Source organism: Capra hircus (genome assembly GCF_001704415.2).
Source record: "Capra hircus breed San Clemente chromosome X unlocalized genomic scaffold, ASM170441v1, whole genome shotgun sequence".
In the NCBI taxonomy this organism is placed as follows: Eukaryota; Metazoa; Chordata; class Mammalia; order Artiodactyla; family Bovidae; genus Capra; species Capra hircus.
The window spans coordinates 17,618,060-17,631,080 of record NW_017189517.1 but is presented as its reverse complement, the minus strand read 5'-3'; the positions used below and the strand labels follow the sequence as shown (position 1 = coordinate 17,631,080).

The 13,021-nt window shown below is 37.9% G+C and overlaps 1 protein-coding gene and 1 non-coding gene across 2 annotated transcripts in view; both read left to right on the top strand.

Annotated features, from left to right (window-relative positions):
- Nucleotides 1–13,021, top strand: part of TENM1 (teneurin transmembrane protein 1) — a 986,510-nt gene that overhangs the window by 583,309 nt on the left and 390,180 nt on the right. The window contains exon 9 of the mRNA XM_018044162.1: nucleotides 5,544–5,696. Within this exon, the coding sequence (XP_017899651.1) occupies nucleotides 5,544–5,696 (153 nt within the window). The remainder of the gene's footprint in view (nucleotides 1–5,543; nucleotides 5,697–13,021) is intronic.
- On the top strand, nucleotides 7,230–7,302 carry TRNAC-ACA. The gene has a single exon. It is a non-coding gene; the product is annotated as a tRNA-Cys (tRNA).

The following is a 13,021-nucleotide window of genomic DNA, read 5'->3' as shown; positions in this document are numbered from 1 at the left end:
AAGCCTTTGACTCTGACTAATCACATTTCAAGTGCTTGGTAGACACGTGTTGCCACGTTGTGCCTGCCATGTTAGACAGTACAGACCTAGGTCATTCAGCATGCATTTCCTGTATCTACTTCTGAAGCATTTCTCCCTGAAGTCTCTCCCTTATAAGTGTATATTTGCCTATTGAGGGGGATTGGATTGGGGAAGTGTTATCAATTATAAACATTACTAGACACCATCAGTCTTAATTATGAGAAACAAAGGCCAACATCCTAACACAGAGTGCAGAGAAATAACTGCAGAGAGACTTGGAGGTTTCAGCCTATAGAAATATGCAAAAAGTACTTCTTATGAAGTCAGCCTGCCTTAAGAGCCAAGATGCTTGATTGAGTTTGACAACTGGAGACAGCAAGATACTCCATTTGTTACCTTAACTTTGTAATAAATTTATAATTTCAGAGCATAGCTTTTTGCAATTGGATAAACCAAGAAGGAGAAGAATTATAAAATCTACAGGACTCAGCACTAAGGAACATTTGTGAGGAGAGCAGTAGGAACTGCCATTCTTAATCAACTGAAAAGACTAGAATATCTGAATAGGCAGACACATTCTGTCCAGACATGGAATTTCAGGGTAGTGCAAATACTGGAATGGTACTTCTTGAGAGATCTGGGTAGTGTCCAACTCCACTCATTGAGTTTGTAAATTTTCATATAGTTTATACGTGTCTTTAGGAAAAAGAATTTTGACTTTGAGGTCAGGAGTCATTGTATTAGATCTACGGTAACCAGTAGTGCTCATTTATAGGTAAATGTTCTGGCATTGTGCGATTTAGTTTTATTACTTTCTATACCACTCTAATGACAGAAAGTGAAGAGGAACTAAAGAGCCTCTTGATGAGGGTAAAGGAGGAGAGTGAAAAAGCTGGCTTAAAACTAAATATTAAAAAAACAACAACAACAACACTAAGATCATGGCATCTGGTCCCATCACTTCATGGCAAATAGAAGGGGAAAAGGTAGAAGCAGTGACAGATTTCCTCTTCTTGGGCTCTAAACTCACAGCAGAACAGCAGATGGTGACTGCAGCCATAAAATTAGAAGACGATTGCTTCTTGGAAGGAACGCTAAGACAAACCTAGATGGTGTGTTTAAAAAGCAAAGATATCACTTTGCCGACAAAGGTCTGTATGGCTATGGTCTTTCCAGTAGTCACATGCAGTTGTGAGAGCTGGACCATAAAGAAGGCAAGCACTGAAGAATTGATGCTTTTGAACCGTGGTGCTGGAGAAGACGCTTGATAGCCCCTTGGAAAGCAAGGAGATCAAACAAGTCTATCTTAAAAGAAATCAAAGCTTAATACTCATTGAAAGGACTGGTGCTGAAGCTGAAGCTCCAATACTTTGGCCATCTGATGAGAACAGCCGGCTCACTGGAAAAGACCCTAATGCTGGGAAAGATTGAGGGAAAGAGAAGGGGGTGACAGAGGATGAGATGGTTGGATGAAATTGCCGATTCAATGGATGTGAGTTTGAGCAAATTCCAGGAGATAGTGATGGACAGGGAAGCCTGGCGTGCTGCAGTCCATAGGGCTGTGAAGAGTTGGACATGACTTGGCAACTAAACAACAATAACTTGCAGTTTATTGGTGATCAGAATGTGAAGCTGATTAGAGCACAGAGGTAACAGGATTATGGTTCCAATCCTGTTTTTGAGTTTTCCTACGACTCTTCTCTTTCCTGACTAAGTTCTGGTCATACTGAGCTCCTTAGTGTTCTTTACATGGTTCATGTAAGACTTCAGGGCTTTCTGTAATTCCTTTTCCCTTCTTCCTTGGAGGTTTTTAAACTAGATATTCATATGGGTTCACTTCACTCAAATCTTGGTTCAAATATTACATACTCCAAGAAGTTTTCCCTGACTACTCTAATATTTTTTCCTGCTTTATAGCACTTGTTACTGATGGGTATTATTTTACTCACATGAGTTATGGTAGGGTAGAGCTTTTTTTTTTTATTTACTGCTATAAATAGAAAAACAGTGCCTGGCACAAACTAGGCATTCAAGAAGTACTTGTTGAATCAATATGTGAATATAACTTAACACTACCCTGTTTGTTCATTACCAGTTGTACCCTTACTTCTAACCAGTGGGCTCATAATGTTTATACTTGGGTTAGGGGGACTTGCTTAAAGTGTGGCTATAAATATGTAACATAGATCTGGATGGTGATCCACTAGAAGCTAACGACTATGTCTCTTCTTCATTGGGTATCCAAGGCTGATATGCAACCAATGTGTTCAACAGGCTATGTTGGTTGTTTATATCGAACATCCATATTTGTCAGCCAATACCTTTGCATTCATGGCTGTTTATTACCTTTTCCTGTATTCCCTACATTCCCCATGTACCCAGCATATGCTTTGAAAATACTTGTTGAAAGAATCAATAAATACATCCCCATAATAGAAGTACTGCCATATCTTTCCCATGGGTGTGTTGGTATATCCTGAAGTTCAATATAGTTTTATACATTGGTCTTAGTGTTAAAAAAATATTATTTCTAACAGAACTCAACTACTAGAGTTGCCTAGTTACCCCAGTGTACCCTGCATGTAAATGCTCTCTTTGATTTCTTTTCACATCTCAGTATGTGGAAGTTCAGTTTGGAGGAGAGAAAAGACCCATAGCCTTGCCATAGTACCCATGGCCTGTAGCAAGTCACTTTCATTAAGTATTCATGCAAATATACATTAAAAACAACTTGTTACCTAGAAAGGATACAACTAAACTAAAAAAAAATTATAAAGTTTTCCCACCCTCAAAGGGTATTTGACTAATTGTGCATACCTCTTTATCTGTCTTGATTGGCTGGAAGCAATCCATTCCATTTATGATGAAAAATTAAACTTTATTTTATTATTTTAAAATGATTCTCAGCACATGCATTTTCTCTCTCATTAAGTGCCCTCGTGTCTGACTCTTTGTGACTGCATAGACTATAGAGCCCATGGAATTCTCCAGGCCAGAATACTGGAGTGGGTAGCCTTTCCCTTCTCCAGGGGATCTTCCCAACCCAGGGATCAAACCCAGGTCTCCTGCATTGCAGGCAAATTCTTTACCAGCTGAGCCACAAGGGAAGCCCCCGCTCAAGAAATCAGCTTACCTAAAATAAAGTGTATAAAATAGCCCTTGATCTTCAAACTGAGAACTACTATGCCTTTTGTTCTTTATGGCCCATCTAATTTCAAAAAAATATCTGAACCAAGAAAGTCAAACACATTTTCAGTGTAACTTTTAATATCCATCATATTCAAATTATTTGGGGGCTGAGTATTTTCTATAAAGCTGATAAATACCTTTAATTGGAGAGAGTATGTTAAACCAACTGTACTTTGAGCAAGGAAATCTCAGGGATGTCCTAATAGAGCTCTATTAGCTTGCCGTCCTGTACCTTATTCAGAACCAGTATCATCTGAGTTTCACTTGTTTCCAATAATTGCAAGAGAAATTCATCAGACAGTACTGGCCTTAATCCAAATAAAAGGGTAGAAACCAATTAAATGCTTAAAAGTTTTAAGGATAAATTAGAAGGTAGGTGTTAGAAATCTCTTTGGCTCAACTCAAAGTGGATGAATGATTTTTAAATAGGCTCTCTGGCTAGCTTTCCTAGTCTTGGTTGCTAATTCATATGCTATATATTTGTGTTAGACATATAAATAACCCCCATCAGTCCACCTAGGAACAAAAAGGAAAATATGAGATGGCTTATGAACAGATAAACTTTTTTCCCTTTTGGTTGATGTTGAAAATTGCAGTGAGAAAACAAAGGATTACCCCACCTTCTGTCCTAGGCACTATTTTCTCCTAACATTCTCTTCACTCAGTAATCTCAATCATTCTCACTTCAACTATTGCTTATGTGCATATTTGATTCTGCAGTCTTTCCATAGCCTTTATGTTTCTCCAGAATTTCAAACCTTTGTGTCTGACATGACTTTCTAGATAACCCTTCAGTCCCTGGAACCTGGCATCTCCAAATGTGAATTCACTATATTCCTCCTGGGGTTTCCCAGGTGGCACTAGTAGTAAAGAACCTGCCTGCCAATGCAGGAGACATAAGAGATGTGGGTTTGATCCCTGGGTCAGGAAGATCCCCTGGAGGAGGGCATGGCAACCCACTCCACTATTCTTGCCCTAAGAATCCCATGGACAGAGGAACCTGGCAGACTGCGGTCCGTAGGGTCGCAAGGAGTCGGACATGACTGAAGCGACTTAGCATGCATGCACACATATTCCTCCCATCACTCCTCCCTTCCCCAGACTACCTAGTAAGCATTTAATAAACACATATCTGGTACCAACTATTTGTAGCTAGTACTAAGCTAAGTGTGAAATCCCTAACTCTGTTAATGGTTCCACCATGCTTTCAGTTATCAGGCTCAAAATCTTAACCAAAATGTGCCCATCCCCAGCACACCTACACATGTGCACATTAGTGCAAGCACACACCCACCCACTCATACACAGAGCTTGTTGCCAGATCCTGAGATGATGTTTATGCAATTTCTTCTTAAAGAATCACCTTCTTTGCATTCGCACAGCTACCACCCTAAATGAGGCACTCATCATTTTTCACCTACATTATTACAATGCCATGCCAATTTGTGTTCTTGCCAGAACTTTAGCCTCCAATCCATCCTTTTCCACATTACTACTGGATTTATCTTTTTACAAAGGGTGCTCTGATGATATCATTTATTTGCCTAGAAACCATCAGTGCTCCTCATTGCTATCAAATTAATCTTCCTAGAGAAAACTGATCCTATTACTCATCTATTCAGAAAATGGCAGTGTCTCCCAGTTGCCCAGTAAATTGAATCCAAATAGCTAAGGGTGGCATTCAATGTCCTCTACAATATGGCCCTTATCTACTGTTCTGGCCTTAATTTCCACTAACTTCTATACATAGTTAAACTTCAATCAACCCCAGCAACTTCCTTTGGCTCAAATACATCCTGTGCTTTACAAAGCCATATTTTGTTCAGCCTGCCCCCTTACCCCTCTCATTCCTGACACCTGTCCCATATATCCTTCAAAGTCTGTGTCAAATCCTACTTCCTTCATAAAACCATCCCTGATCAACCAAGTCAATTTTACTCTATTGTTCCTTTAAAACATTTCTTTTAAAACAAAAATTTCTTTTTTTCCCCCAGATGGCAAACATCACACATGTTCACTGTAAAAAAAATATAGACAATACAGAAATCATAAAGATGAAAATTAAACTCCTCCATAATCGCCCCATACTTTTTAATATGTTGCAGTATATCCTCTCAGCCCTTTGTCCAGACAGCAACATATGTACACACACACGATATAGATCATGCTATTCATACTGTTTAGTAGCCTGATGTTTTCCATTTGATGCATCATAAATATTTCCCATGCCATTACATAGTCTTCTGCAACATGATTTAATAACCACTTAATCTTGTACTATTTATAATATCATCAGTTATTTAATTAATCTTCTACGGCTTGTTTTCTTGCAGCAGTACATTTGTTTGGCCTGACTTGGCAGTTGCAACCCGCTGAAGGACAGCTCTATGAAAATGGAGTTAGCAAGGGGAACAGAGGGACTGAATCCATGGATACTACTTATTCTCCAATTGGAGGAAAAGTTTCCGATAAATCAGAGAAAAAAGGTACAGATCAAAATGATTGATTGATTATTGATTACTTTTTTTTCTATTTTGGTCATTAGTGCCAAATCTGGGATGGTTTCATTTCACATTAAATTTCATGATCACTCAAAAGAAACACTCTACGTGGACAGAATAAATACATGTAAATGTCTTGTGAAAAGAGATTCTCTATTGCCTTGAGTATAAACCAATTAAACTTTTCAAATATATTGGCAATTTTCAAAATAGATAAATATTTACAGGATGGAGGTTTCAATACAATGGAAATTGCAGTTTACGTATAGCTACCCTGAAGCAACGTGGGATTTTGATTAAGTTCTCTGTGTTCAAGCTGAGCATTTATATATAACATTTTACAAAGGGTATATGGAAATTTCTTCTGTTTATAATAAGAAAATGCCTTCTATGTGTGATACAAGGGTGAATGTTTATGTCAATGTAGGGGAATATGAATTGTTTCCTCTTTGGGAAACATGAATTCTTCCTAGCTGGGGAAAAGAAAAAAGCACCTTGAGCATTGAATTGTTAAATTTAACCAACCTAAGCTTGAACTGCCTGACTTATTTACAATAAATATCACAGCACCAGCAGTCTGAACATCTTATTTCATGCTAAATTATCTTAGTCTTAAAATTCAAATATTGAAAATTTGTATTGTGATTTCTCTTGATTTGTTTTGATATGATACAGTATAGAAGAGCCATGTAAAATATCAGTACATCAGTTCCAAAAGTAAAAGCTGCAAACAAAATGTATGACCACTACTATCCTAAAAATATTTTTAGATCAAATATAAACAAATGAATAAATGAATGACTCAAACCCTACCCTTAAGCTGATAATTTTATAGGGGTGGAAAATCAGTTTTGGTTCACTAGTTGAAAATAGGTTTTTATGATTATTCTGATTACTGTGCTTGTGTTTTTAGTTCCTTTCGTGGAGTTATTTTGGGGTATTGTTTGGTTTTACTTTTCTTTGCTTTTGAAAAAGGAACTTTGCTTTGGTCTATGCTTTAGTAAAAAATTAATGGTTAAGGTTCAGGAAAACATTATGGTTTATTCTAGTTTTCAATTCACAATGCAGTTTGCTTTATGTCCTTCCTTAGAATTACTGTTTCTAGCCTGAGCTGACCTTTCCCAGCAATTTCATTGTTGCTGCTGAGAGGGGTTGAGGGTAGTACAGGGGTCACAGATGGCAGAGGAAAGAGTCTGAATACACTTGGGCTTGGATATTTTCTCCCTTACCTTCTCTCCTACTATTTATTTAATTCCTTTATATGTGCAAATACAAGAGCCACCATTTGGCATCATATGCCTAGGTTTTGCCAGGCACACTGAAAATCATGAATTATCTGTTCGGTAAAATATAACAGGTTATCGCATAGCTGTCATCAAAACATATTCATTTTTTATTCTAATTCAGGTTTCTATAGTCCTTTCCAAAAAAATAGTTTGATGATGATGATGATGACTAAATTGTATTAAACAATTACCTTGTGCCAAAAATTACTCCAGACACTTAATATGTAGAGCTTCCCTGATAGCTCAGTTGGTAAAGAATCTGCCTACAATGCAGAAGACCCTGGTTCGATTCCTGGGTCGGGGAGATCCGCTGGAGAAGGGATAGGCTACCCACTTCCGGTATTCTTGGGCTTCCCTTGTGGCTCCGCTGGTGAAGAATCCACCTGCAATGCAGGAGAGCTGGGTTTGATCCCTGGGTTGGGAAGATCCCCTGGAGAAGGGAATAGCTACCCACTCCAATATTCTGGCCTGGAGAATTCCATGAACTGTATAGTCCATGGGGTCACAAAGAGTCAGACATGACTGAGCGACTTTCACTTTCATTTAACATGTATTATATCATGAAAGTAACACTGTGGTCCCCATTTTCCAAATGAGAATTTAAGCACAGAGAGTTTGAGTAATTTTCCCAAAGTAACAAAGCTAGAAACTCGTGGTCTGATTGCAGAGATCTGTCTCTTAACTTTTGCATTCTACTGAAATTCACACATGAAATGTAAATAAAAATCCCCAAAAAACATTTCACACACTGAAAGCAGAACCTCAGTGTCTATTCATGATGTATTTTAGATAAATTCAGTATGCATGTCCAACTCTTTGCGACCCTATGCACAAACTCTGTATACCTCTATTTTAATGTATTGTGACAAGTTTCATAAATGAAAAATGTTTTTAAGTTTATGCTCAGTTACAACAAGAAACAGGCCAAAGCAATTTCAATTTAATACTTATTAAGAAGAATCATTAAAGGTTGATGCTATATATCCCAAGTTATAATCTTAAACTGACTTTTTATGGAAGTCTAAACAAAACCTTAACAAGAACTGAACATCATAGTCCTGCTCTATTAGGTCTTTACTGCATATTACTTATCAAGTAAAAACATAGTGCCTCTTTTATAATGTCATGTGTATACTAAACCAGTCCTTACAGAAGATGTAATATACCGTAAGGATATTTCCAAATGGTCAGTGTATCCTTTTATAATTTTCTAGACATCACACAAGCCCATAAATACAGTTCTAAAAACATGTCTTAATATAAACTTGAAAACCAGATCATTCCTTTTACATTGTTTTCTTTACTCTCTAGAGAATTGGACAATAAAGCATTGTAGTTAAGAGCCTGGACTCTGGAGTCAGATTTGGCTTTGAATACTGACTGATTTTGTCATTTACTGGCTCTCTAACCTCAGGCAATTAATACAGTCTTGCTGAACCAGGGTTTCCCATGTGGCACTAGTGATAAAGAATCTGCCTGCCAACGCAGGATACATAAGAGACTCGGGTTCAATACCTGGGTCGGGAAGATCCCCTAGAGAAGAGCATGGCAACCCACTCCAGCATTGTTGCCTGGAGAAGCCCACGGACAGAGGAGCCTGGAGGGCTACAGTCCATAGGGTCACAAAGAGTCAGACACGACTGAAGCACTTCGGACGCACACATGCCTTACTGAACCAATGTCCTCATCTGCAACATAAGGGTGATAATAATAGTAACTGTCTCATATAGTGGTTTTAAGGAGTAAGTGAGACAATGGATAAAAAGCGTATAGCACAATGTTAAGCATATTTTTTAATTTAGAAAAATAATTATTATAGGGTCAAATGATTGGAAAATTACCTTGAGTTTATTGGCATCCTACTAGCTACTGTGTAATTCCCTGGTGGTAGACGGTAAAGCGTCTGCCTACAATGCGGAGGACCCGGGTTCAATCCCTGGGTCGGGAAGATTTCCTGGAGAAGGAAATGGCAACCCACTCCGGTATTGTTGCCTGGAAAATCCCATGGATGGAGAAGCCTGGTATGCTACAGTCCATGGGGTCGCAAAGAGCTGGACACGACTGAGCGACTTTACTTACTTTACTTACTAGCTTCTATAGATCCTGCTTTCAAACTGGCATCAACTTTTTCATTTCAGATGATGTCCTCCCTAGCGTTTAGATGTTTTCTCTCTTTAAAGTTTGATCTCTCTTTACTTAACAATTTAGCGTCTATTATTTTTAAATTATCATCATCTTCATCATCAAAGGCATGGATAAGTAGAATGGCACTTTAAAAATAATGAAATTCTACTGGAATTGGTCCCCCATTAACAATAGCTATGTGTATCTGCTTTTCATTAGGAGATGAAAGAATTTTCTTACCTCTTAGTCTTCAAAATGGAAGAAAAAAGAATATTTGATTATAGACATTTAGTGTGCTAGAATTGAATCTACCAGAAAAATCAGTTATCCATTGTTCAGTAATGTAGTAATTGAAAGTATTGTTCTAAAACAGGCCCTACTATCTTAGAAGCTAACAAACTAGCCATAACTGACTCTCTTTAGCTCATAAATATTATGTAACAACTGGTTTAAACAAAGAAGGGGATATAAACAAATGAGACACTTGTTCCCAGACCTGAGTCATGTAATGTCCATAAACTGAACTACAAAATAACTACAGTGTAATTTATCAACAGATACAGAATGTTAAAATCTTAAAGATTATCAAATACAACATCTTTGTTTAAAGATGAAGAAACTGCAGTCCAGAAGGGTCAAGAACACACAGAGAGAACTGGGGCTAGAACCAAGGACACCTGGTTCTACCTCTTTTGTTTTTCATCTGTTATTGTAATAATGTAACACAAACTAAACATATAAATTGCTAAAGAGGTTTTCTAAGGGGGTATCAAAGACAAAAACTGAGCCAGCAAGAAAAGCTGTTTTAATCAGGCCATAGCAATAGACAGAGCACCCCAGATTCAAAGATCAGAGTGTGTGGGCCAGGTGGTTTTGCCCAAGACTTATAGGAGGAGTACATGATTTACAGTCGGAATTGTTTTGTACTCAGGGGAAATCTCCGTCACTCAGATGAACAGGAAATATTTTCTGTCTGTCTAGTTGAAGGGAAACAAATAGTTCTAATCTCAGCTAATTATTTATGAGAGAGAATGGGAAATTGGAGAATCTGTATCTGGTCTTTGAGCAGGTTCCAGCCAGAAGGAAAAGATCTGTGTAAACAAGGGAGTCATATAAAATTCTGTGGGAGGCCTGAGAAAGAAAGGACAGAGAGCTTTAATCTAATAAATCATAGGCAAAAAGGTTTTCAACTTGGTTATTTCTGTTTATTTGTTTTGTGGTAAACCACTTCCTAAAGCATAAAAGGGTTGGAAGGATGTCTGAAAGCAAAAGCTTGGGGGAATCTCTTAACCAGCTCTGTTCTCCAGGAGCATAAGGCTGAGGTAAAATTCAGCATTGTCAGTAGCAATTTGAATGTGGAGAAAGCTTATTGGGTAGATGAGGGGACTGAATTCCTGCACGTTGGATGCCCAAATAGAGCACCAGGAATGACAAGGATGGGTGGAGAGACCAAAAACTAAAGGACAGTAAACGAAATTCGCTCAGTCATGTCCGATTCTTTGCAACCCCATGAACTGTACAGTCCATGGAATTCTCCAGGCCAGAGTACTAGAGTGGGTAGCTGTTCCCTTCTCCAGGGATCTTCCCAACCCAGGGATTGAACCCAGGTCTCCTGCATTGCAAGCAGATTCTTTACCAGCTAAGCAACCAGGAAAGTACCAAGGATAATAAAGATAGTCTTTATCTCCTTTACAGTTTTTGCAAAAGGCTGGCCTAGGGGAGAAGTGACATTTCGTTTATGTTCATCCTACAAAACCTACCTCTGCAAAGTTGAAGAAAAAGAACTAAGATATTTTCTAGTCAACATCTGCTGACTGTACAACCATGTAAACAATGTATAGCTGATTAATATGACACAATTTATAGCCTGTCTTAAAGATGCTTCAGCCAAGACTAAACTGTGACTGTAGCTTCACCTCTCTAGGCTCCAATTTCTCCTCTGGAATAAAAAGGGAGTTGGCTTTGCAGGGAAGAAAAAATAATTTTTCCTCTATCCTTCTAGGTTCTTAGATGAGACCCCCCCCTTGTAATAAAAAGAAAGATAAAAAGGAGGAAAACAAGCAAGTTAAATAACATGTATTCCTCCTGTATTCATGGGAGATACCCAGGAAAACTGAGCAACTCTCCAAAATGACCTAAGTCATGTGAAGACAAAAGATGTGAGGGAAGTCAGTCAAGAGAGGGTATTAGGAAAAGCGCAGTAAATAGTATGGTTTATGCAGATTTAAGTCATTTCCTTCTCTGATCAGAGCTTCTAAAGATTTAGAATTACCCTTCTCTTCCTTGTAGAGAGAAGGAGTGCTAAGTCGCTCAGTCGTGTCCAACTCTTTGTGACCCCGTGGACTGTAGCCCACCAGGCTCCTCTGTCCATGGGATTCTCCAGGCAAGAATACTGGAGTGGGTTGCCATGCCCTCCTCCAGGGGACCTTCCCAACCTGGGATTGAACCTGGGTCTCTGTCGTCTCCTGCATTGGTAGGCAGGTTCTTTGCCACTGAGCCATCTGGGAAGCCCAGAGAGGGGGAGATACCCATACAAATGGAGATTTCCCTTATAAGTCTTGCAAAGGATAACTTTTAACTTGTAATTTTTAACTTGCTAAAGGGTCTCTTGTAAAAGGGTAAGTCCTACTCACTTGTCAGATCTTTTCCTATGTCTGCTGTTTCTCAAGAGTAATCAACTCATGATAATCCTTATGCCAAAGAGGAATATTTTGGGGTGGCAAATTCTGCTCCCCTTCAGCTTGTAAACCTTTTGGTGGGGGAGGGGTCATGGGAAGTGAAATACTGTTTGCAAATAAAATATTACCTGGCAATTGGAAACAGATGAGGCTTTTATCTGTTATATATTTCCAATTGCCAGGTAAGATTTCATTTGTCAGTTGGAGAAGCTTGTCTCTAAGGTCCGTTCTAGCTGTTTACAAGTCAGTGAATTCAAATCATGCAATAAATGAAGAACAGTTAGACATCCCAAGTAAAACTTGACCTATTTTTGCAAAAGAGCATCTACTCCAAGAAAGTGGTTGAAATGTGTGTCTGTTTGGGAACGCATGTAAGAATTAAAGATTTTAAAATTTAAAAAATAAAAAAAATAAATAAAAAAAGAGAAAAAAAAATAAAGTACTTGCAAAGAATTCTGTTGTAATTCAAATAGTTAATTCCCAGTTTTCTGCATTATAAGTTTCAGTTTTTGACATGTATGTTAACAATAATCATCTGCACTTAGAAAGCATTTACAATTTCAAAATACTTTAATGTCTTTTATCCACATTATAGTTTTATGAGGTAGCAGCTATTGTTACCCTTGTTTTATAGTTGAAAAGGAAAGTGCAAGAAGGTTAAGTGACTTGCCTTGCTTAGTAGACATAACTACAGGCAGAACTCAGATTAGAATCCAATGTCTTTACTGTTATCTCAGCACCCTTCTTTGGGTCTTTTCTGTTGTTGTTGTTTTTTTAAATTCTTTTCCCTGTTATCTCAGCACCCTTCTTTGAGTCTTTTCTTTTTATAAAACATTCTTTTTTCAAGGCCAATTGTTTAAGTAACAGCTGTCCTGATAAAGATCTCAATGCTAAGAGTGATATCCTTTCCCTAAGAGCACTTTATTTTTTTGCCTTTTCTGCACTGTATTTTTTTTTATCTTATTTTATTGTTCTTGTAATTCCTTTTAAGCCTTTTATTCTCCCACTACATGTATTACCATATCTTCCCCATGTGAATAGTCATCAGTAGTTATCCATTTTCTAGTCCCATGACCAATATAAAAAGTCACCATACTCACCATGTTTTATCAGTTTTCTCTTGCTTTATCCTTAACGTCTATTTTCCAAAGCATTCTAGCTGCCATCATTACTTAATTTCAGACTTAATCTTCTTACCTGTCTCTATAGTGTTCTGCATTAA